General features: G+C 40.8%; 1 protein-coding gene and 1 long non-coding RNA gene across 5 annotated transcripts in view; both read right to left on the reverse strand.

The window, feature by feature from the left end:
- Positions 1-21,177, reverse strand: part of LOC131399173 (uncharacterized) — a 94,777-nt gene that overhangs the window by 51,955 nt on the left and 21,645 nt on the right. The gene's annotated exons all lie outside the window — the stretch shown is intronic.
- The window catches only part of ILKAP (ILK associated serine/threonine phosphatase), a 33,390-nt gene that overhangs the window by 6,725 nt on the left and 5,488 nt on the right, over positions 1-21,177 (reverse strand). The window contains exons 2-9 of one of the 4 annotated variants that reach the window (XM_058533303.1): positions 19,327-19,392; positions 18,799-18,855; positions 15,406-15,525; positions 13,954-14,080; positions 11,885-11,991; positions 11,423-11,516; positions 11,056-11,143; positions 9,489-9,610 (exon numbers count right to left, since the gene is read on the reverse strand). In XM_058533303.1, coding sequence (XP_058389286.1) covers positions 9,489-9,610; positions 11,056-11,143; positions 11,423-11,516; positions 11,885-11,991; positions 13,954-14,080; positions 15,406-15,525; positions 18,799-18,855; positions 19,327-19,392 — 781 coding nt within the window. Of the gene's footprint in view, positions 1-9,488; positions 9,611-11,055; positions 11,144-11,422; positions 11,517-11,884; positions 11,992-13,953; positions 14,081-15,405; positions 15,526-18,798; positions 18,856-19,303; positions 19,393-21,177 lie in introns of those variants that run through there. The other 3 variants (XM_058533305.1, XM_058533304.1, XM_058533306.1) reach the window with 3 other exon arrangements.

A 21,177-nucleotide genomic window follows, 5' to 3' on the forward strand; every position in this document is an offset into this window, starting at 1 on the left:
TTATGGAGGACAGAATTAGCAATTTAGAGGACAGAAATATAGAAATGCTTCAGGTGCAGGAGGAGAGAGAACTAAGACTAAAAAGAAATTAAGAAATTCTCCAAGAAATATCTGACTCAATTAGGAATGCAACATAAAGATCATAGGTATTCCAGAGGGAGACGAGAGGGAGAAAGGAGCAGAGAGCTTCTTCAAAGAAATAATAGTTGAGAACTTCCCAAGCCTGGGGAAGGAAGTGGAATTACAAGCAAATGAAGCTAATAGAACTCCTAATCATATCAATGCAAAAAGACCTTCTCCAAGGCATATATTAGTAAAACTGGCAAAGTCAATGACAAAGAAAAAATATTAAGGGCAACAAGGCAGAAGAAAATATCCTACAAAGGAACCCCTATCAGGCTTTCACCAGATTTCTCAGCAGAAACCTTATAGGCTAGGAAAGAGTGGAATGATATATTCAAAATACTGAAAGACAAAAACTTTCAGCCAAGAATACTCTATCCAGCAATATTATCCTTCAGATATGATGGAGAAATAAAAGCTTTCCCAGATAAACAAAAGCTGAGGGAATTCATCGCCACAAGACCCCCGCCGACACAAGAAATGATCAAAAAGCCCTCATACCCGAAACAAAAAAGAAAAGGTTTACAAAGCCTTGAGCAAGGAGATAAATAGGCAGACAAAATCAGAAAATTGCAGCTCTCTATCAGAACAGGTTAGTAAACAATTATAACATTAAAGATAAAGGGAAAGAAAGCATCAAAAATAACTATAAACATTTCATTTTAATCACAAACTCACAACACAAAATGGAATAAGTTGTGACAAGAAGACTTAGGCAGGGAAGAGAAAAGGGATGGAACCTACTTAGGCTAAGGAGATAAGTGGCTATCAGAAAATGGACTATCTCATCTATGAGATCTTTTATACAAACTTCATGGTAACCACTAAACAAAAAATCAGAACAGAGACACAAATGATAAATAGAGAGAAACTGAGAAAACCTTCATAGAAAATCACCAAACTGAAATGGCTGTCAGAAACACACAGGATGAGAAATAAGGGAAATATAGAACAACTGGAAAACAAGAGATAAAATGGCAGTATTAAGCCCTCATGTATCAATAATGATTCTAAACGTAAATGGATTGAATTCTCCAAGAAAAAGACACCGAGGGGCTGGATGGATTAAAAAACAAGACCCAACGATATGCTGCCTTCAGGAAACACATCTCAGCTCTAAAGACAAACAGGCTCAGAGTAAAGGGATGGAAGATGATACTCCAAGCAAATGGTAAACAAAAGAAAGCCAGTGTTGCCATACTTATATCAGACAAAGCAGACGTCAAGATAAAAAGGGCAATGAGACACAAAGAGGGGCAGTATATAATGATAAAAGGGACACTCCACCAAGACGACATAACATTTACCAATATATATGCACCTAACACAGGAGCACCAAAGTACACAAAGCAACTATTAACAGACGTAAAGGGAGAAATTAACAGCAACACAATAATAGCAGGGGACCTCAACACCTCACTTACAGCAATGGATAGATCATCCATACAGAAAATCAACAAGGAAATAGTGGAATCAAATGAAAAACTAGACCAGATGGACTTAATAGAGAGATATAGAACACTCCATCCAAAAACAGCAGAATACACATTCTTCTCAAGTGCACATGGAACATTCTCAAAGACAGACCACATGTTGGGAAACAAGGCAAGCCTCAACAAATTTAAGAAGATTGAAATCATATCAAACATCTTTTCCGAACATAATGCTATGAAAGTAGATATCAACTACAAGAAAAAAGCTGGAAAAGTCACAGGTATGTGGAGACTAAACAACATGCTACTGAACAATCAATGGATCAATGGAGAAATCAAAAAATATCTGGAGACAAATGAAAAGACATCATACCTACTCTTATGGAATGCAGCAAAAGCAGTTCTAAGAGGGAAATTCACAGCAATACAGGCCCACCTCAACAAACAAGCAAAATCTCAAAGAAGTAATCTTAAACTACACCTAACAGAACCAGAAAAAGAAGAACAAACAAAGCCCAGAGTCAGCAAAAGGAGGGAAATAACAAAAATTAGAGCAGAAATAAATGAAACAGAAACCAAAATAACAATAGAAAGGATCAATGAAACTAAGAGCTGGTTCTTGGAGAAGATAAAATCGAGAAACCCTTAGCCAGACTCACCAAGAAAAAAAGAGAAGGCTCAAATAAATAAAATTAGAAATGAAAGAGGAAAAAATACAATGGATACCACAGAAATACAAAGGATTATAAGAAAATAATATGAAAAACTATATGCCAACAAATTGGACAACCCTGAAGAAATGGATAACTTCTTAGACTCATACAACCTCCCAAAACTGAATCAAGAAGAAATAGAGAATCTGAACAGACCAATCACAAATAAAGAGATTGAAACAGCAATCAAAAACCTCCCAGAAAGTAAAAGTCCAGGACCAGATAGCTTCTCTGGAGAATTCTACAAAACATTCAAAGATTTAATACCTATCCTTCTCAAACTATTCCAAAAAATTGAAGAGCATGGGATACTTCCTAACTCATTCTATGAGGCCAACATTACCCTGATCGCAAAGCCAAACAAGGACAACACAAAGAAGGAAAATTACAGGACAATATCGCTGACAAACAGAGATGCAAAAACCCTCAACAAAATATTGACAAACTGAATACAATAATACATTAAAAGGATCATACACCATGATCAAGTGGGATTTATACCAGGGACACAGGGATGGTTTAACCATCTGCAAATCAATCAATGTGATACACCACATTAACAAAATGAGGAATAAAAATCACATGATCATCTCAATAGATGCAGAGAAAGCATTTGACAAGATCCAACATCCATTTATGAAAAAAGCTCTCAGTAAAATGGGTATAGAAGGAAAGTACCTCAACATAATAAAGGCCATATATAACAAACCCACAGCCACCATTATACTCAATGGTGAAAGTGAAAGCCATCCCTCTGAGAACAGGAACAAGACAAAGGTGCCCATTCTCAACACTCCTATTCAACATAGTACTGGAGGTTTGGGCCAGAGCAATTAGGCAAGAAAAAGAAATAAAAGGTATCCAAATTAGTAAGGAAGAAATGAGACTGTTTGTAGATGACATGATCCTATATATAGAAAATCCCAAAGAATCCATCAGAAAACTATGAGAAATAATCAACAACTACAGCAAAGCTGCAGGGTACAAAATCAACTTACAAAAATCAGTTGTATTTTGGGGCCGGCCCTCTGGTGTAGTGGTTAAGTTTGGCACATTCTGCTTCGGCAGCCCGGGTTTGTGGATTAGGATCCCAGACACAGACCCACACCACTCATCAGCCACACTGTAGTGGCAACCCAAACATAAAGTAGAGGAAGACTGGCACAGATGTTAGCTCAGGGCTAATCGTCCTCAGCACAAAAAAAAAAAAAAAAAAACAAAAAAAACAGATAAGTTGCATATCTATACTCTAATAACGAAATAACAGAAAGAGAACTCAAGAATACAATCCCATTTACAATCACAACAAAAAGAATAAAATATCAAGGAATAAACTTAACCAAGGAGATGAAAGACCTATACAGTGAAAACTATAAGACATTATGGAAAGAAATCAAAGAGGACATAAAGAAATGGAAAGATATTCCATGCACATGGATTGTAAGAATAAACATAGTTAAAATGTCCATATTACCTAAAGCAATCTACAGATTCAATACAATCCCAATGAGAATCCCAATGACATTCTTCACGGAAATAATACAAAGAATCCAAAAATTCATATGGAAAAACAAAAGACCCTGAATAGCAAAAGGAATCCTGAGAAAAAAAGAACAAAGCTGGAGGCATCACAATCTCTGACTTCAAAATATAATACAAAGCTACAGTAATCAAAACAGCATGGTACATGGTACTGGCACAAAAACACACACAGATCAATGGAACAGAATTAAAGCCCAGAAATAAACCCACACATCTATGGAGAGCTAATCTGGGACAAAGGAGCCAAGAACATACAATGGAGAAAGAAAAGTCTGTTCAATAAATGGTGCTGGAAAAACTGGACAGCCACATGCAAAAGAATGAAAGTAGACCATTATCTTATACATACACAAAAATTAACTCAAAATGGATTAAAGACTTGAAGGTACTGAAATGATAAAACTCCCAGAAGAAAATACAGGCAGTACATCCTTTGACATTGGTCTTAGTAGCATCTTTTCGAACACCATGTCTACTCAGGCATGGGAAACAAAAGGAAAAATAAACAAATGGGACTACATCAGACTAAAGAGCTTCTGCAAGACAAAGGAAACCAGGAACAAAACGAAAAGACAACCCACCAAATGGGAGAAAATATTTGCAAATCATATATCCAGCAAGGGGTTAATCTCCAAAATATATAAAGAACTCATACAACTCAAAAACAAAAAAACAAAGAACCCAATCAAAAAATAGACAGAGAATCTGAACAGACATCTTTCCAAAGATATACAGATGGCCAACAGGCCCACAAAAATATGTTCGACAACACTAATCTCTGGGGAAAGGCAAATCAAAACTACAATGAGATATCACCTTACACCTGTCACAATGACTATAATTAACAAGACAAAAAATAACAAACGTTGGAGAGAACGTGGAGAAAAGGGAACCCTCGTACACTGCTGGTGGGAATGCAAAGCCACTATGGAAAACAGTATCAAGACTTCTCAAAAAATTAAAAATGGAAATACCATACGACCCAGCTATCCCACTACTGGGTATTTATCCAAAGAACATGAAATCAACAATTCAAAGAGACTCACGCACCCTTATGTTCACTGCAGCACTATTCACAATAGCCAAGACATGGAAGCAACGCAAGTGCTTCCATCAATGGATGAATGGATAAAGAAGATGTGGTATATATATACATATATATATACAATGGAATACTGCTCAGCCATAAAAAAGACAAAATCATCCATTTGCAACAACGTGGATGGACCTTAAGGGTATTATGTTAAGTGAAATAAGCCAGACAGAGAAAGACAAACACTGTATGATTTCACTCATATGTGGAAGATAAACAAATACACGGACAAAGTGAAGAGATTAGTGGTTACCAGAGGGGAAGGAGGTTGGGGGGGAGAGTGAAAGGTGTAAAGGGGCACATATGTATGGTGACAGATAAAAATTAGACTATTGGTGGTGAGCACAATGCAGTCTATACAGAAGCTGATAAATAATAATGTACACCTGAAATTTCACGATGTTATAAGCCATTATGATCTCAACAAAAAAAAAAAAACCAATGCTGCATGTATAACCTTCCCTCATCTGTTCAGTGGCCTTCCTTGCAAAATAAAAATAAAACTTCTCAGATGAGAAGTGAGGTAACGTGACACATTGCTGCCTACAGTAACTACTTCAACTGTAAGAAAGTAGGGAAAATAAGCATACACGGATTTGCTGATTTTTGTAAGAAGCAACACTGGAATCAGGAAATAAGGGTGAAAGGAACAGAGATGAAAGAATGGCATTTCTAAATATGACTTTTTACTTAATTTAGATGTTTAACTATGTACATGTGGGTTTTTAAAATTTTTTAAATTGTGGTAAAAATATACATAACATGTAATTAGTAAATATATATAATATATAACATAAAATTTATCATTTTAACTATTTTAAATGTACAGTGGAGTGGCATTAAGTACATTCATATTGTTGTACAACAATCACCACCCCCATCTCCAGAACGCTTTTCATCTTTCCAAACTGAAACTCTGTCCCCATTAAACACTAACTCCCCATTCCTCCTCCCCCAACGACCCTCATTCTACCTTCTTTCTCTATGATGATTCTGACCATTCTAGGGACCTCATGTAAGTGGAATGGAATCATACAGTATTTGTTCTTCTGTGACCGGCTTATTTCAATTAGCATAATGTCCTCAAGGTTCATCCATGTTGTAGAATGTGACAGGATTTCGTTCCTTTTTAAGGCTGAATAGTATTTCCAATATACAAATATACCATATTTTGTTTATTACTTCATCTACCCATAGGCACTTGGGCTGCTTCCACCTTTTGGCTATTGTGAATAATAATGCTGCTGTGAACATGGGTGTATACATATCTGTTCAAATGCTTGTTTTAAATTCTTTTGGCTATACACCCAAAAGTAGAATTTCTGGATCATATGGTAATTCTATTTTTAATTTTTGAGGAACTGTCATGCTATTTTCCACAGTGGTGCACCATTTACATTCCTACCAACAGTGCACAAGGATTCTAATTTCACCACGTAAATTTTTTTATAAAGGGGAAAAGGCCCTCAAGTCCAGAACAAATTGAAACTAATGATCATAATAACCGAAGTGGTAACATAACCACAGTGAAAATAAATTATTCTAGGTTTACACACAGTACCCTGTGCATCCTTACTGAGGCATAGTCTAAGGACAAGAGAACTTCAGGGACTCTTACTAGTCATAATGCTGATACTATGATTTTGAAGCTATTTTGGCAAATAAACAACTAATGTTATTAGCAACCAAGATTTTCAGCATAAAAGAAAAGAACTACAACTACTGAGTCAAAAGAGAGAAAGCCCTGTCATGTTAAATTTGAATAAGAAACAGCAATCTAAGCTCACAATCTAAAATGTGTGTTTCCTAGCTCTGTCCTTGAACAGACTTAAAATTAGTGACACTCCAGGTGAAAGAGGCGGCCCCAGCACATGAAGCTCGGTTCTAAAGACGACTGCAGGTGTGTCTGAAGGACACAGCAGTCAGCTTGCAGGCACTCCCTTCCACTGGCCGTATCTGGGGTAATGTGAGCAGCAAAAGCACCCTGGCTCTATGACTAGAATTAGTGCACGGAATAAATAAAATCCACTGGTGCATGGTGATTCACAGAGCAAGGGAAGAGGGAGAAAGGGAGAGAAGCAGAGGAGCAAAAGGAAAAACACTAATTTCCACCACTTTAGGTGGATATCTTACTTTGCAAATTGGTAATAAAAGAATCAAACATTTACCTTGCTCTTTGGAAAGAAACTATGGTTCATCCACTATAGATGAAGGAAAGCCTTTCTTTAGAGGATGCCTGCTAATACATGGAAGGAATCACAGAATTAGAAAATTATCTTCACCATCCCTATGAAATAACTGATTCAGGCAAGGACCACTAAGGGATGCTAAAATCGTCAGGAGAAAGATTGACAGGAAACAAAATAGTCACAAGGTGACGAGTCACTTGCTGATAACACAGGGAGATACGTCCTTTCACTCTGGAGCCACCTGTTGTGACCACCATAGCAAAGTGCTGGGAATCAGCATCACCAACAGTGACCTTACACGTCTACGGGAAGTGAAGGACTATCAAGTAGATAGCATTTCCCCGTCAAATATTTTTGCTAGAAACGTTTATTGTGACTCTAAAGAGGCCTTTAGCCCTAACCTCCAGTTTATAGGAAATACATGCAAACTAAAGTGATACCATGAAAAACCAGGCAAACTCGTAATGTTGGTGACCCTACACAACCGCTGGCCTGGACTACCGACCTGAGCCAAGCCTAGTCAAAGTGGAGACCGTTCTACACTGAAAGATGTGTGTCCAAGGTAAACATGGCTGCTGACTGGACCCTGGTTTCAAACAAAGACACCATGGGGACAATTGGGAAAATATGAATATAGACAGGACGTTAGATAACCCAATATAACCTAAGGAATTACTATTTGCTTAGGTGTCACGTCTGCAACTAACTTTCAAGTAGTTCAGCCTAACACATACATACATAGACAAAGCAAATGCGGCAAAATGTTAACTACTGAATCTAGGTGGTAGATACTGAAACGTTTGTTTTACTACTTAAAATTTTTTTCTGCATGTTTGAAAAGTTTAATAATAAAAGCGGGAGAGGGTGGAGGAAAAGAAAAAGGATGCCAGCCCTGGCCTCAGGCAGGATGTGGGGTCAGAGCCTGGCCCCGCTTCTCAGGAACAGAAGGCCACTGCCATCTCTGAGCCTCCCACTCCTCTTCTTTGCAACAAGGGACTCACTCTAAGCCCACACTGTCAAATGCTCTCTCTAAGGCATGCACACACTGCTCTTAGTAAGGGAGGACTGGGAAATAGTAAGGAACAGCAACACAGCTGATCTTACTTTCAGCCATAGAATTGTCAACGTCAGAACCTTTTCAAGAAGTACAGGCTAAAGCAGAATTTTAAAGTTATAAGAGAGGGCAAAAAAGGTGAGGCAGACACTACATTGGGGTCATATTCTCAGGCATTAACTTCCACAGCAGTCACAAGAACAGCAGTCAAGGTAGAAATATCAGGCACAATCACTGCCTGAGGTCTGAAACCAGGCCTCCGATCCCAATGATCCTCATGTAAACAGCCACAACCATGACCCAAATCACCTTTTACCAACCCAGGAGCTTCTGAACAAACTCTAAAAATTCTGACTCCTCTCCAGAGACCACCCTGCACCACTGGCTGGAATCAGCCTGGAGCAGTAACAAAGACTTCCCCAAACAAACAGAAGAGAAACTAAACCTGCAAGGATAAAAACTGCAGTCTAAGAGAAAACTGTATTGTGGTTACCAAGGGCATTGGTGTAGGGGGTGGGCACAAGGGGTGAAAGGAGACATGTATATGGTGATGGACAAACAAAAATGTACAACCCAAAATTTCACAATGTTATAAACTATTAAAACATCAATAAAAAAACAAACAAACAACAACAAAAAAACTGCAGTCTGACATCGGAACATTACTTCCCTCTTATCTCCAACAGAAAAGAAAATCCTAATAGTCAAATTATAAAAGGAACCAAAAAACACTTCTGGTCAAATTCATGATGCAATGTCCTTGAAGTGGAATTCTCCTCAAGTGCAAAAAAGACTTGAGCCTTCCTTTACCTACTTTAGAGAGATGGCAGATGCCACACCAGAGTAGGCACATGGTCTTCAGAGATTGAAGAGAGGTAAAACAGAATTGTAGACAGAGCCAGTTAACAGCGGCCCTCTATGGCTACAGTTGTTCCCCAGGAAGCCCAGAGATGGTCTGCACGCACCACAAATATTTATGTCTTAACCACTTTAGATTTTCTCTCTGGAGAATTCACCTAAAACTGTAGCTTATTCAGTTGTGACAAATGTGTTCCTAGGCACAGACAAAATGTTGCAAATGGTGAACTTGAATTTGAGACAGGTTTCTTCCTTTTGCAAATGTAGGGAGACATGTTTCTTATACACAATTTTTGCTCCCACTTGGACATACATGAAATCCTACAACATTCATTCACCTACTTCCCCAGGTTAGACCTCAGACAGAGCCTCATCACGCTGAAGACTGAATTAACACGGAGAATTCTACTCCTTGGAGGTCTCCTGGCCGTTTTTGCAGTGAACAAGCCTCCTTCCCTAGAGTTCCTATCAGTCCCTGGTTACCTGACATTTCCTCCAGCCTTCTGTATCCTCATGCGTTCTTCATACTGTGTTGGGTTATGCTCCTTGCTGAGGCTTAAGGCTGCGTGTTTTTGACTCTCTTCATTATAACGGCACAGGATTGCCTGGGAAGATGGAGATTACAACAGCCATGAAATTCAATGAGTCCTGTGCCTAAAGTTACCAGCTGAAGAGAAAAGCCAACAACGGAGTTTCAGATTCAGCCTCCTGCTGACAAACACAAGTTCAGAGGGTCAAGCAGCGAAGAAGTGTCAAGTAGCAAAGTGGTGTCTCAGAAACACCAAGTCAGGGAGAGAAGTCCCTGGTCTGGGTCTCAACTCTGGTACAAGCTCTGCTGGATGACTACAGCCAATGGCTCACCCTCTCCAGGTTGTCTTCTCATCTGTGACATGAAAGAGAGGCACTGAAGTACCAGAGACCCTTAGGCATTACCATCCTGAGAGTCTACAAGAGGCAAGATGAGGCTGACTCAGTACATCATCTCCTGTGTTCCCAGCTCCATGTTTATCATGTCATAACTTCCAGAAAAGCCTCTATTTTATAAGGGGCAAGCTGAGGCCCCGAGGGTAAGTATCATACCTAAAGTCATACAGCAGGGCCAGGATTCAAATTTGGGTCTGACTCCAAAGTTTTTTTTTTTTGGCCAATTTTACTCGTGATTTTTTAAGTCATCTGGTCTAAACACACAGGTGGTTAGAGACAGTCTACTGGAGGACCACCAGAATATGAACTTCACTATGGAAGGGACTATCATCTATGATGTTCACTGCTATACCTCTAGTGCTTGGTATTTATTATAAACCACCCTAAAAGTAACAGGGGTTGGGGCAGCTACATCTCGGTCTGAAGATGCTGCTTAACAGTGGGAAGGGTCACTTTGTTACTGTGACTGCTGAAGGAGCAGGGAGGCTGGGTGAAAAAGTAGCAATGGAAATGCACATCCCATCCTGAGGCAAAGGAGGGAGGGACTGCAGCCAGCTTTGCAGAGCACCGCCCTCCAGCTTAAGGAGTTCCCCACAACTGTGACACTGGATGTCACTAGTGGGAAATAATTGGGTTTTCTCCCTCAGCCATGTGGACTGGGCCCAATGGATGAAGGGCACATCACCTAGCACTTTTCAGGCTATGGCTTTTGAGTTATTCTGCAATCACAATGATTCTGAGAGGCAGGGGTTAATATTTTCCATTCCTTACTGTCTGAGGTCAGAGAAATGAAGCTGAAGAATATTTAAGCTTCTTGCATATCAATTAAATTCCAACCCACACCACCATCTAGACAGAGTACGCACACAAAAAAGAAGACGGGAAAAAGAGAAAGCAGAACGGATCTGGGTTTTCAAGGAGAAGAGGGTCTGTTATAGGACTTCATCCAGCTTAGCTGCTATTCTCTACCCAGACCTTACACTCTGCAGCAGAACCCCCTGCAGCAGCCCCACAGGAAAGATTTCAACCCAGACAGCATCATTTTAATCTTATTCAGCAAGTGCTGCTATGGTTCTTCCCCCATATCACATGCTGTCATCCAAGTGGGTGGCTCAGAGCCACATACCCGACTATCTCCGAGGTTGGCAATATAAAGAATGTTGTCTACAGCCAGAACACACGTGGCAGTGGACCCATCTTTCCAGGCAGGCTTCCTGGGGGGAAACACATCAGAAATACAGTCACCACCAACATGCTAGCACTTTGAGACTAATTTCCAGAGTTGAATGGGAAGTGTCTGATACTTTAAAATGGACTGTTTCCTTGATACGTGTTTTCTCTTTCAGATTTAGTTAACAGTTTTAAGAGCTTACTCCATGCTAGGTACTTTTCAGACGTGAGCATTAGTATTAAACCATATCAGAAGACCTGAAATGCATGTGGGAAAACAACACACACGCTCCACTCACACGTCTTCATGTGGCTAGACTTACTGGCTTGAAGCTTGTTTAAGGAACTCTTCATCAGTATGCTTAAAAGTGTCCAAAAGGCATCTCTTCACGGTTTTCTCTACACTGATTACATCTCCTATTATGGAAGGAACAAAAGAAAAACTCTTAAGAAAGGAAGATTATCCTCTTCCCACCGTCATTTTGTTTTTGTACTATGACCAGGAACATCTGTATTTCCTCACCTAGAAGGCATGTAGCATCTGCATTTGGTTTTGGTAGGCTCCCAAGTGTGAAGGCAAGATACTCGCTTGTACCCAAAGACACTTCAAGAGAGTTGCCCCTCAGAGACATGAGAAGTTCTACGCTGGGCTCACCCACTCCTCTTAGGCCCACTCTTTTAAGAGTCACCGATCATTCTTTGGCTAAAGCCAAAATGACATCTCACTGATTCACACAACAGCAAACACCAAGATGAACACGAACTGATTTAGTTCTCAGTCTCACCTTTAGGAAACTTCCTGATTAAGTTCTGATGCAAATTCTGTGCAGCAAATTTTGAGGCTCGAATTCCTCCATGTCCATCAAAAACAGCAAAATATGAAACCCGGGTACTGGAGGAATGAATTGAGAGTCAATAAGATTCTCACAGCAAAGATTCCTCCTCTCCATTAAACCTTTTAAATCTGAAACAGTGAACGTTAATAAGAGGGGAAGTTCTGCTGGTAAGACACCAGTCGCACTGTCAAGAATGGAAAAAAAAGGCTATAACATTAACTGAGAGAAGCGTTTAAGAAACTTTCACAGTATTTTAAAATTAAAAATTAAAAACTCACACTTGTTTCAAAAATCAAAATCTATTAACTCTGATTTTTCACTGAAGATAAAACTAAAATTCAGAACTTCTATTAAAACCAGATTTATACACTAATATACAGATAGTTACTGATCTATTAAAACCAGATTTATACACTAATATACAGATAAATAGTTACTGATCTAGACAGTCAAAACTATCTATAAGAGCGGTGGGGGGGGGGGAGAGAGGGAGAGAGAGGGAGAGAGAGGGAGAGAGAGGGAGAGAGAGGGAGAGAGAGGGAAGGCGGGGGGAGAGGGAGGGAGAGGGAGAGAGAGGGAGAGAGAGGGAGAGAGAGGGAAGGCGGGGGGAGAGGGAGGGGGGGGAGAGGGAGAGAGAGGGAGAGAGAGGGAGAGAGAGGGAGAGAGAGGGAGAGAGAGGGAAGGGGGGGAGAGAGAGGGAAGGGGGGGAGAGGGAGAGAGAGGGAAGGGGGGGAGAGGGAGAGAGAGGGAATGGGGGGGGAGAGGGAGAGAGGGGGAGAGAGGGGGAGAGAGGGAGAGAGAGGGAGAGAGAGGGAGAGAGAGGGAGAGAGAGGGAAGGGGGGGAGAGAGAGGGAGAGAGAGGGAGAGAGAGGGAGAGAGAGGGAGAGAGAGGGAGAGAGAGGGAGAGAGAGGGAGAGAGAGGGAAGGGGGGGAGAGGGAGAGGGAGAGAGAGGGAGAGAGAGGGAGGGGGAGGGGGGAGAGGGAGAGAGAGGGAGGGGGAGGGGGGGAGAGGGAGAGGGAGAGAGAGGGAGGGGGGAGGGGGGAGAGGGAGAGAGAGAGGAGAGGGAGAGAGAGGGAGGGGGAAGGGGAGGGGGGGGAGAGAGAGAGAGTGTGTACACACACTGTGTGTGTGTGTGTGTGTATATATATATATATATAGTCACCTCAGCACGTGACCAGGTACCCTGCAGGGGCAATCACCTCCTCACAATTAGGCCTTATCTACTGGACAAAAGCCCTGACGCCAATGGCTCCAGCACACTGTATGTTAATGATCTACTGGTGTCAGTTAATGAATCTAAGGTATAGATTATGTAATCAGGGAAATCAGGTGGTGTATATATTATGTAATATACACATTATTATATATGTAAACATAAGGTACGTTAATGACCAATTCGGTGTCCTGCCTTCCAGCTGCTTTTCTTCCATGTCTAAGACCTTATCCAGAAGGTTTCATTTCCATTCGTACAGTTGCAGGAAATTTTTGACTGTTTTCCTTCTCCTTAATGCCATTTCTGCTTTTGTTCTCTTTCTGGGTCCTCGCTATTCGCACTAGCTTTCCATGATCACCATTCACTGCTCCAACTGGCGGCTTCCACCTCTATCCTCTGGGTCATAGACTAAGAATGCTCCCTGCCAGAAGCTCTTCAGATACTGGTGAAGAGTAACACACCCCAAAGACCCACAACGTGGAGAGTCATTCCCCATTCCCTCAGCTTCAGCAGGACTGATATCTGGGGCTGGACAATTCTTTGTTGTGGGGCTGTCCTGTGTCGTAGAATGTTTAGCAGCATCCCAGGCCTCCCCCCACCAGAGGCCAGTAGTACATCCCCCTGTTGTGACAATCAAAAATGTCCCCGGGGGGCAAAAATCACCCCCAGCTGAGAACTACTGATGTTGAACCAAGCAGCTCAAGTGATATGTCTTTCTAACACACACAAACTGGGCATGGTCTAAAATCCAGTCAGAACGGAGACTTTTATGCCCACCAGGCCTGCTGGGGCGTGGACACTCACATGAGGGATGATGGGGGCCGACATTCCTCGGTGATGTCATTCAGGATGACGTGGGCATCCTGCATCTCCTCCCGCTCGCCCTTCCGCTCAGCCACATAGCCTTTCAAACCAAAGATCACTGAAGAGGCTATGGAAAAGAGAACAAAAAGCCAATACAAAACTGTGCCCCTCCCTCCAGAAGCCCTAGTCCCAGAGCAAATGAGAGGGAACTCCGGCTGTTTTACTCAGCAACAGCCTAACAGTGCAAACAAATAAGCTACACCCCTCAAGGCATCATCTCCCAGCTACAAGTCTGTAACTAAGATCAGACCACTGTCGGACAGGGCCAGTCTGCCAAAGGGTGAACAGCGGAGGAGACAGCAGAAGACAGTCAAGTTAGTACAGAACAGCTCCGTTCAAGAAGGCGTAAGTCAAAGCACCAAAGAGTGTGCTGTCATCTCACAGAAGTAGGATTTGAATTGGGGGAAGGAATTATGTGCAAACCTAGTCTTGTCAATAATTTAATGAGGACAGAAAAATTCCTAGTTTAGAGAAATGCAAGTAAATAGAGTTTATCCCAAAGGCCTGTTGGACACCCTGAAAATACGTATGTCCATGCTTGAAGCTGGAAGAATTTGAAGAAATGGTAAGATCTGTTGCTTTTACTTTAACTGAAAAAGAAAAGGATAAACGAGTCCAGGGGAGGCACAAAACCCTACTTATGTTTAATGGCTAGGCTGGTTTAAGCTCCTTTTCTGACACCCAGGGCCATGTAAATAATAAAATGAGCACTTTCTGAACAGCTGTTGCTGGAAGTATAACACTCTTTAGGCTAAAGGCAATGACAAGCTAAGCGGAAGACCAGGTCTGTAAAGCAGAGCTGGGAGTAGGGCCTTCCACACACCTTCATGTGGAACCTCCAGCTTCATTTGAGATCGTGTGTGGCAAAAGACAAAGTGGTCTGGTGCAGTGACAATCCACAGCTCTTTCTCTTTAGCTGATACTTTTCATTTCTTCCCCACGAACTTTGACCAGTTACAAAGCTGACTACAAATTTCAATTGCTTTTTCCAGCCTCAGGCTCTCTCGGGAAGTTGCCTGCTGAGCTGATCATAGAATTCAAAGTGCTAATCAACAGGCTGTGAACAAAGACAGGGAGCCAGAGAGAAACTGGGTGCTCCATAAGCTACAGGTTCACTGGAGAAGGCGAAGTAAAAGCTACCTGTGTCTTTTTAACCCTTGAGGAACAAATGTAGGTTTCCTATTTGATGAAAGGTGGTGTCAGAGATGTACATAGCAAGTAAAAAGAGAAAGGAAGCAAAAGAAAACTTGGGAATCTGTTTGCAAAAGGGGAACCCTACCCGCTTCTTAAATACAGACGTAAAAAGGAAGAATCATCAGAAAGCTGAGCTTTTGCTCTGGGTTGTTTGAAAATATGAAGTCTAAGACATTTGTTTTCAAACTGTCTGAAAACCTTTACAAACTTTCTTTTCCACAAGCTCTTCACTGCCATTCTTCTCTTCTTCAGAGGTTTTTCTCTTTGCTCCTTTCCCTTCATTCTTTACCATCTGGGATATCGAAGCGTCAAGAGAACCTGGAAATAAAGTAAAAGCCAGACAGAAACACAGCTGTAGACTGTTAGAAAGAGTCCCTAGCAGACCAGGCTCCATCCCAGCCCTCAGAGACAAAATGACAGTTCAAGTGGGGACAAGCAGAGAAGCAGGCACAGTGGCCATGACCCTGACTTGGAGGGGCCGGGCAGTGTGCCTGGGCTCCCGTGGTGGGAGACCACAAGTTAAGGTCCAGGCCCTGCTCAGACCGAGAGGATTTGCAAGAGTGGCTTCTCAGTGATAAAAATAAACATTCATGTCTTTGGGCTACAGCACATAGACGATGTTTTACATCCACAGGCCTTTATTTATAAATAGGGAAGTTTCCAAAATCTGCAAAGCGACACATCCTGAACAAGTTCAAAAAAGGAACAAGTGCCAAAAAAGGCTTAAAATGAGGTAAATGTCAGGCTTTAAGAGCTGAATGTATCCTGAAAGGCAAAGTAGGGCTGCTAAAGCCATTCCACTTGCAAAGGGATGAATTTGTGCACAAAGCCAGAACTAAGAGCACCTGCAGTGTCTATGTGTTTTGGAACGAGATGAGTCTAGTTTCAAATTCCAGTTCTGCCACTCACACGAGGCGTGCCCTAAGGCAAGTTACCTAACCGTCCAGCCTCAGTTTCTTCATCCATAACATGGGCAGAATACTGTCATCTCAGAGGGTTATTTGAAAAGTGATGGCAGGGCCAGCCCAGTGGTGCAACAGTTAAGTGTGCGCGCTCCGCTTCAGCAGGCTTCGGCAGCCCGGGGTTCGCAGGTTCGGATCCTGGGCATGCACTGACACATCAAGCCATGCTGTGGCAGCGTCCCATATAAAAAAGTAGAGGAAGATGGGCACGGATGTTAGCTCAGGGCCAATCTTCCCCAGCAAAAAGAGCAGGATTGGCATCAGATGTTAGCTCAGGGCTAATCTTCCTCACGAAAAAAAAAGAAAAGTGACAGGGACAAGGTATGTATAGCGTTTATCACAGTGCCTGGTCCATCAGGTATCCAATAAATAGCAGCTGCTGTCACAACAAATGGCTCTAAGTATTCCCTGCATTTAGGTAGAAAAGCATGCAACCACTTACTTATTCAACTACTCTTTGCCAGACATTTCTGAGTACTGAGGAAAAAAGGGAAAAAAATTTCCCTACCCTCAAGAAGAGTCAATTATTTGCAAAAGGACAGATTTCTGCAACACTATAACATAACACATATCTCACCCCACATAATAAGGCAAATTGACTGAGAAAATTTCATGGCTGTTTCTAATAGACTCTCTCCACTAGCCTCCTGTTGCTTACTATTAGTGTACCAGTTTTCCCGATGCGTATGTAAAAGAATCTTCCTTTCGTTTAAATTGCAAAACAGAAATTTTTAAATCTTTGTTCTTGACTTCTAATCGAATTACACTGTAGTCAGAAAATGTAGTCTGTACATGAAATTGATTCTTTACTGGGACTTACTTTATGGCCTAGAGTATAGTCAATTTTTGTAAATGGTTCTTGCCTGCTTAAGAAGAATATATGTCTTCTCAAGAAATCCAAAATAATGGATGCAAGATTGGATTCTACATCCAAAAAAAATCAAGCTTGTTAATAGTGGGGTTGAAATCTTTTAAGTTCTTACCAGTTTATTTTCTTTTGCCCTACAGATAACTAACATAGCTATGTTAACGACATAACAAATCTTTCCTTCTTTTATTAAATCTGTCAAGAGCCCTGTCTGCATACATTAACTTTCATACAGTTGTCCCTCGGTATCCACAGGAGATTGGTTCCAGAACCCCCGCAGATACAAAATCCTCGGATGCGCAAATCCCTTATATCAAATGGCGTAGTACTGTAAATACAGTCGGCCCTCCACACACCCTCGGATACGGAGGGCTGACTGTACTGCCTTTACTGGGAAGGTTTTAGGCTAAACTGTGAGTAGAAGAATGCTATAACTTTTTGGTATGGGTCCACAGCCATGAATACCTGAGAATTCTTATATAAGATGATTATAATAGTTTTTGTAAATAGGAGAACTATACTAATTTAATCCATTCTTTCTAGACTAATTCCAATGATTTTACGGTAATGAATTAATAATACAAAAAATCTAAAGCAGCAAGTGTTCTGTTTAACAACATAAGAAAGGTTTTTACACCAAAGGATAATTGCATATGAAAAAAGACAGCCTGCATTCCCACTGTCCCCTCCATGCCCTACCTTTCCCCTCCCTTAGGGGCAGTCCATGTGAGACGTTCTCAGGGAGATGGAATAACAGATGTGACATTCTGACAACCTAGAGGAATCTGCTCTATGCTTCCTTTCTACTTAATTGGAACATAAAAAGAAAAGCTAAATATTTATGGGAACAGGTAGAGCCAATGTTAATAAGCTTGACAAAAATGAAATAAAATCAATAAACAATCTTGAGACCGTATAAGGATTGACTAGAAAATAATTAACTAAGGTCTTGAGTTTCAAAAAAATTCCTGCACATGGTCTATACCAGTCACTAAACCAGTGTCATGCAGACTTGATTTTCTTAAGATCAACGTTTTTTTTAATGTAAGTGACATAAAACAGAAGACCTACTCATTTGTATTTATGGGTTCAGGGAGATAGAAAATATTTTAACTGTATTTCATATATGCAGACATTTCTGCCGGATACATTTGGGTCTATCAGGAACATAACAAAGCAAATCAGAATGACAGACTCAGATTTTTTTAAAAACATTAATAACAGGGGCCGGCCCGGTGGCGCAAGCGGTTAAGTGCGTGCGCTCCGCCGCAGCGGCCCGGGGTTTGCCAGTTCGGATCCCGGGCGTGCACCAATGCACCGCTTGTTATGCCATGCTGTGGCGGCATCCCATATAAAGTAGAGGAAGATGGGCACAGATGTTAGCCCAGGGCCAATCTTCCTCAGCAAAAAGAGGAGGATTGGTATTGGATGTTAGCTCAGGGCTAGTCCTCCTCACACACACACAAAAAAATTAATAACAAAGTTCAAAGTACATTACAGAACTCTTAATTCTTAAAGTTGCAAGAGGATGAACCCCAAGAAGTAAAAAATAATCACAAAAAGTGATATAGTACTTAAGAATCTAATCTTTTTGCTTCTAGCTGATAGTCCCTATTTAATTTCAATAAACCTTATGTTGTACTATGATTTAATGTCATCCCAAAAGCTGTTAAAAGCTATAAATAAATAAATTTTACATAAGAGTTAAATTTTATGTAGTATTTCCATCAGCACATTGGATTTTTTTCCCCCACCACTTACCTGAATCGCCACTGCTGGCTGGTGGGAGATCATCAAAAAGCAAAGGTCCCCCTGATCCTGAAACACAGCAGAACACTTAGTAAGTCCACAAAACCTGGATGAGGCTTAAGTTTCAGAATCCAATCCCACCAGGAACCTCTGCAAGTCATTGAAACAAACTCAAAACTCTTGTGTCAATCCAGTGGCAACTCACACTGTGGTAAATAATGTCTTGAACCTATTTTATTTTCAAGTCCCATCATTTCAAAGGAAACAAAAATCTGCCTTTAAGAGTTAAATTTTATTTCAGCTAGTAAAATAAACACTCAAATGAACCAGAGAAAACTGCTCAACATTTTTATGCAGTTTCTCAGGGCTTGCAACTAGTGGATTTTTCTGCCTTACCTGATGCCATGGATTCAAAACTTAAGACAGTCCAACACCTAAAACATCTGTGTGTTGAAAATGGGGGAAAGGGAAAAAGATTGAGACAACTACAATCCCAGGATGACATGTTGACACACACCTGGGAGAGCCTGAAGACTGTACCTGAGTCAGTACTGCTGGCCGGAGGGAGGTCATCAAAGAGCAGAGATCCTTTCTGAGCTTCTTTCCCTAGAACAGGGAACACCTGCTTAGAGAGCATCCGGTCATCGGCCAGGATGGGTTTTCAAAGGGGGAGACCTTTTGAGATAAGTTTGCTATTAAATTCAAATTTTCTCCTCACTGTTGGACAAAATTTATTTAAAAAAATATTTTCTTGACATCTATTTAATATGGACATTTGTTTCCACCAGTTAGAGTCAATAGAAAAGCAATGAAAGATGACCCAACAGGCATGTTAAGGACTACTGGGTATTTTGAGGAAAATAAATATTTTTCTTGATAATTTCATTACTGAAAGCAAAAAACATTTAAAAATCTTTCTTTAAAAGTGAATCCTGGGAAGAAAAAATCTGATTCTAAAGAAAATGGTAATTTGGTACCTGAAGATAGAACTTCAGAGATAGAGGGACTCTTCAAAGATCTACAGGTCTTAAAAAAACCTATTTCAATAACATTCTGAATGAACTACCAAGTAGAATCTCAAAACAAACGAACAGAGAGATGGTGAGAGGGAAGCAAATCTGTCTTAACTTGGCATCTCCAGCAGTGCCCAATTCAATAAATATCCATGGAGAAAATGAAGAATTTCAGACACTCCAAGGTGAACTCTGAAGAAAGCCAGGGAAATTTTTTATCTAAAAATCTGAAGATTTACACACCAAAAGTCCTTGCCTTAAATGTTTTATACTCAATTACCCCTTTCCATATAAAATTTAACCACCATTCCTTATTCTCCATCTTTTCCCCAGATTTCTAACTGTATGAACTGGCAACAGGAACATGAGGAACCAAGGGCTGAAGACGAAGGCGCATGCTCACGTCCTGTGAAGTTCAACCTGCTGACTCAACACAGGCTTTGTCCCACCTCTTGTTCCTCAGAATTCAAGTATAGAAATGTGCTCATTTAAAAACCAATTCCAGAGCCAGCCCTGATAGCCTAGCAGTTCAAGCTTGGTGCACTCCGTTTGGGTGGCCGGGTTCCGCTCCCGGGGTGTGGAACCACACCACCCGTCTGTCAGTAGCCATGCTGTGGTGGTGGCTCACACAGAAGAACTAGCAAGACTTACAACTAGAATATACAGCTATGTACTGGGGGTGGAAGAGCGGAAGACTGGCAATAGATGTTAGCTCGGGGCAAATCTTTTACAGGGAAAAAAAAAAAAAATTCCCTTGTATGCTCCAAAAGGTTCATCCATATTGTCCTTTTGCCTCTATGTAGAAATGAGCTGGGTATCAATTCTACTCTTTAAAAAAAAAATTCCCTTTTATGCTCCAAAAGGTTCATCCATATTGTCTTTTTGCCTCTATGTAGAAAAGAGCTGGGTATCAATTCTACTCTTTAAAAAAAAAATTCCCTTTTATGCTCCAAAATGTTTATCCATATTGTCTTTTTGCCTCTATGTAGAAATGAGCTGGGTATCAATTCTACTCTTTAAAAAAAAAAATTTAATAAACTCCAAGAAAGGAAATTTCTTCAGGAGTCTTTAGGTCAGAAGTACCTTAAATACCTGATAAATTCCTGACTGAACAAAAAGTAACCCTTCTGCTTTATACCCCAATGCAAATGGGAAATGTCTACTCCATTAAATTATATTCTTATCCCTCAGGATTACCCTAAACAAATTAAGTAATTGCAAATACTTTCATTTTTCTCACAAGTTACATACTCTATGGGAAGTATTCAAAACAGCATTAGAAGGACATTAAAAGGCATTTAGGATCACATAACTACTGACTCACTGTATTAATCCTCCTACAAGAATCCCTAATATTCTAGCAGGCTACTTTGGGGGG

Source organism: Diceros bicornis, chromosome 37 (assembly GCF_020826845.1).
Source record: "Diceros bicornis minor isolate mBicDic1 chromosome 37, mDicBic1.mat.cur, whole genome shotgun sequence".
Taxonomy (NCBI): domain Eukaryota; kingdom Metazoa; phylum Chordata; class Mammalia; order Perissodactyla; family Rhinocerotidae; genus Diceros; species Diceros bicornis.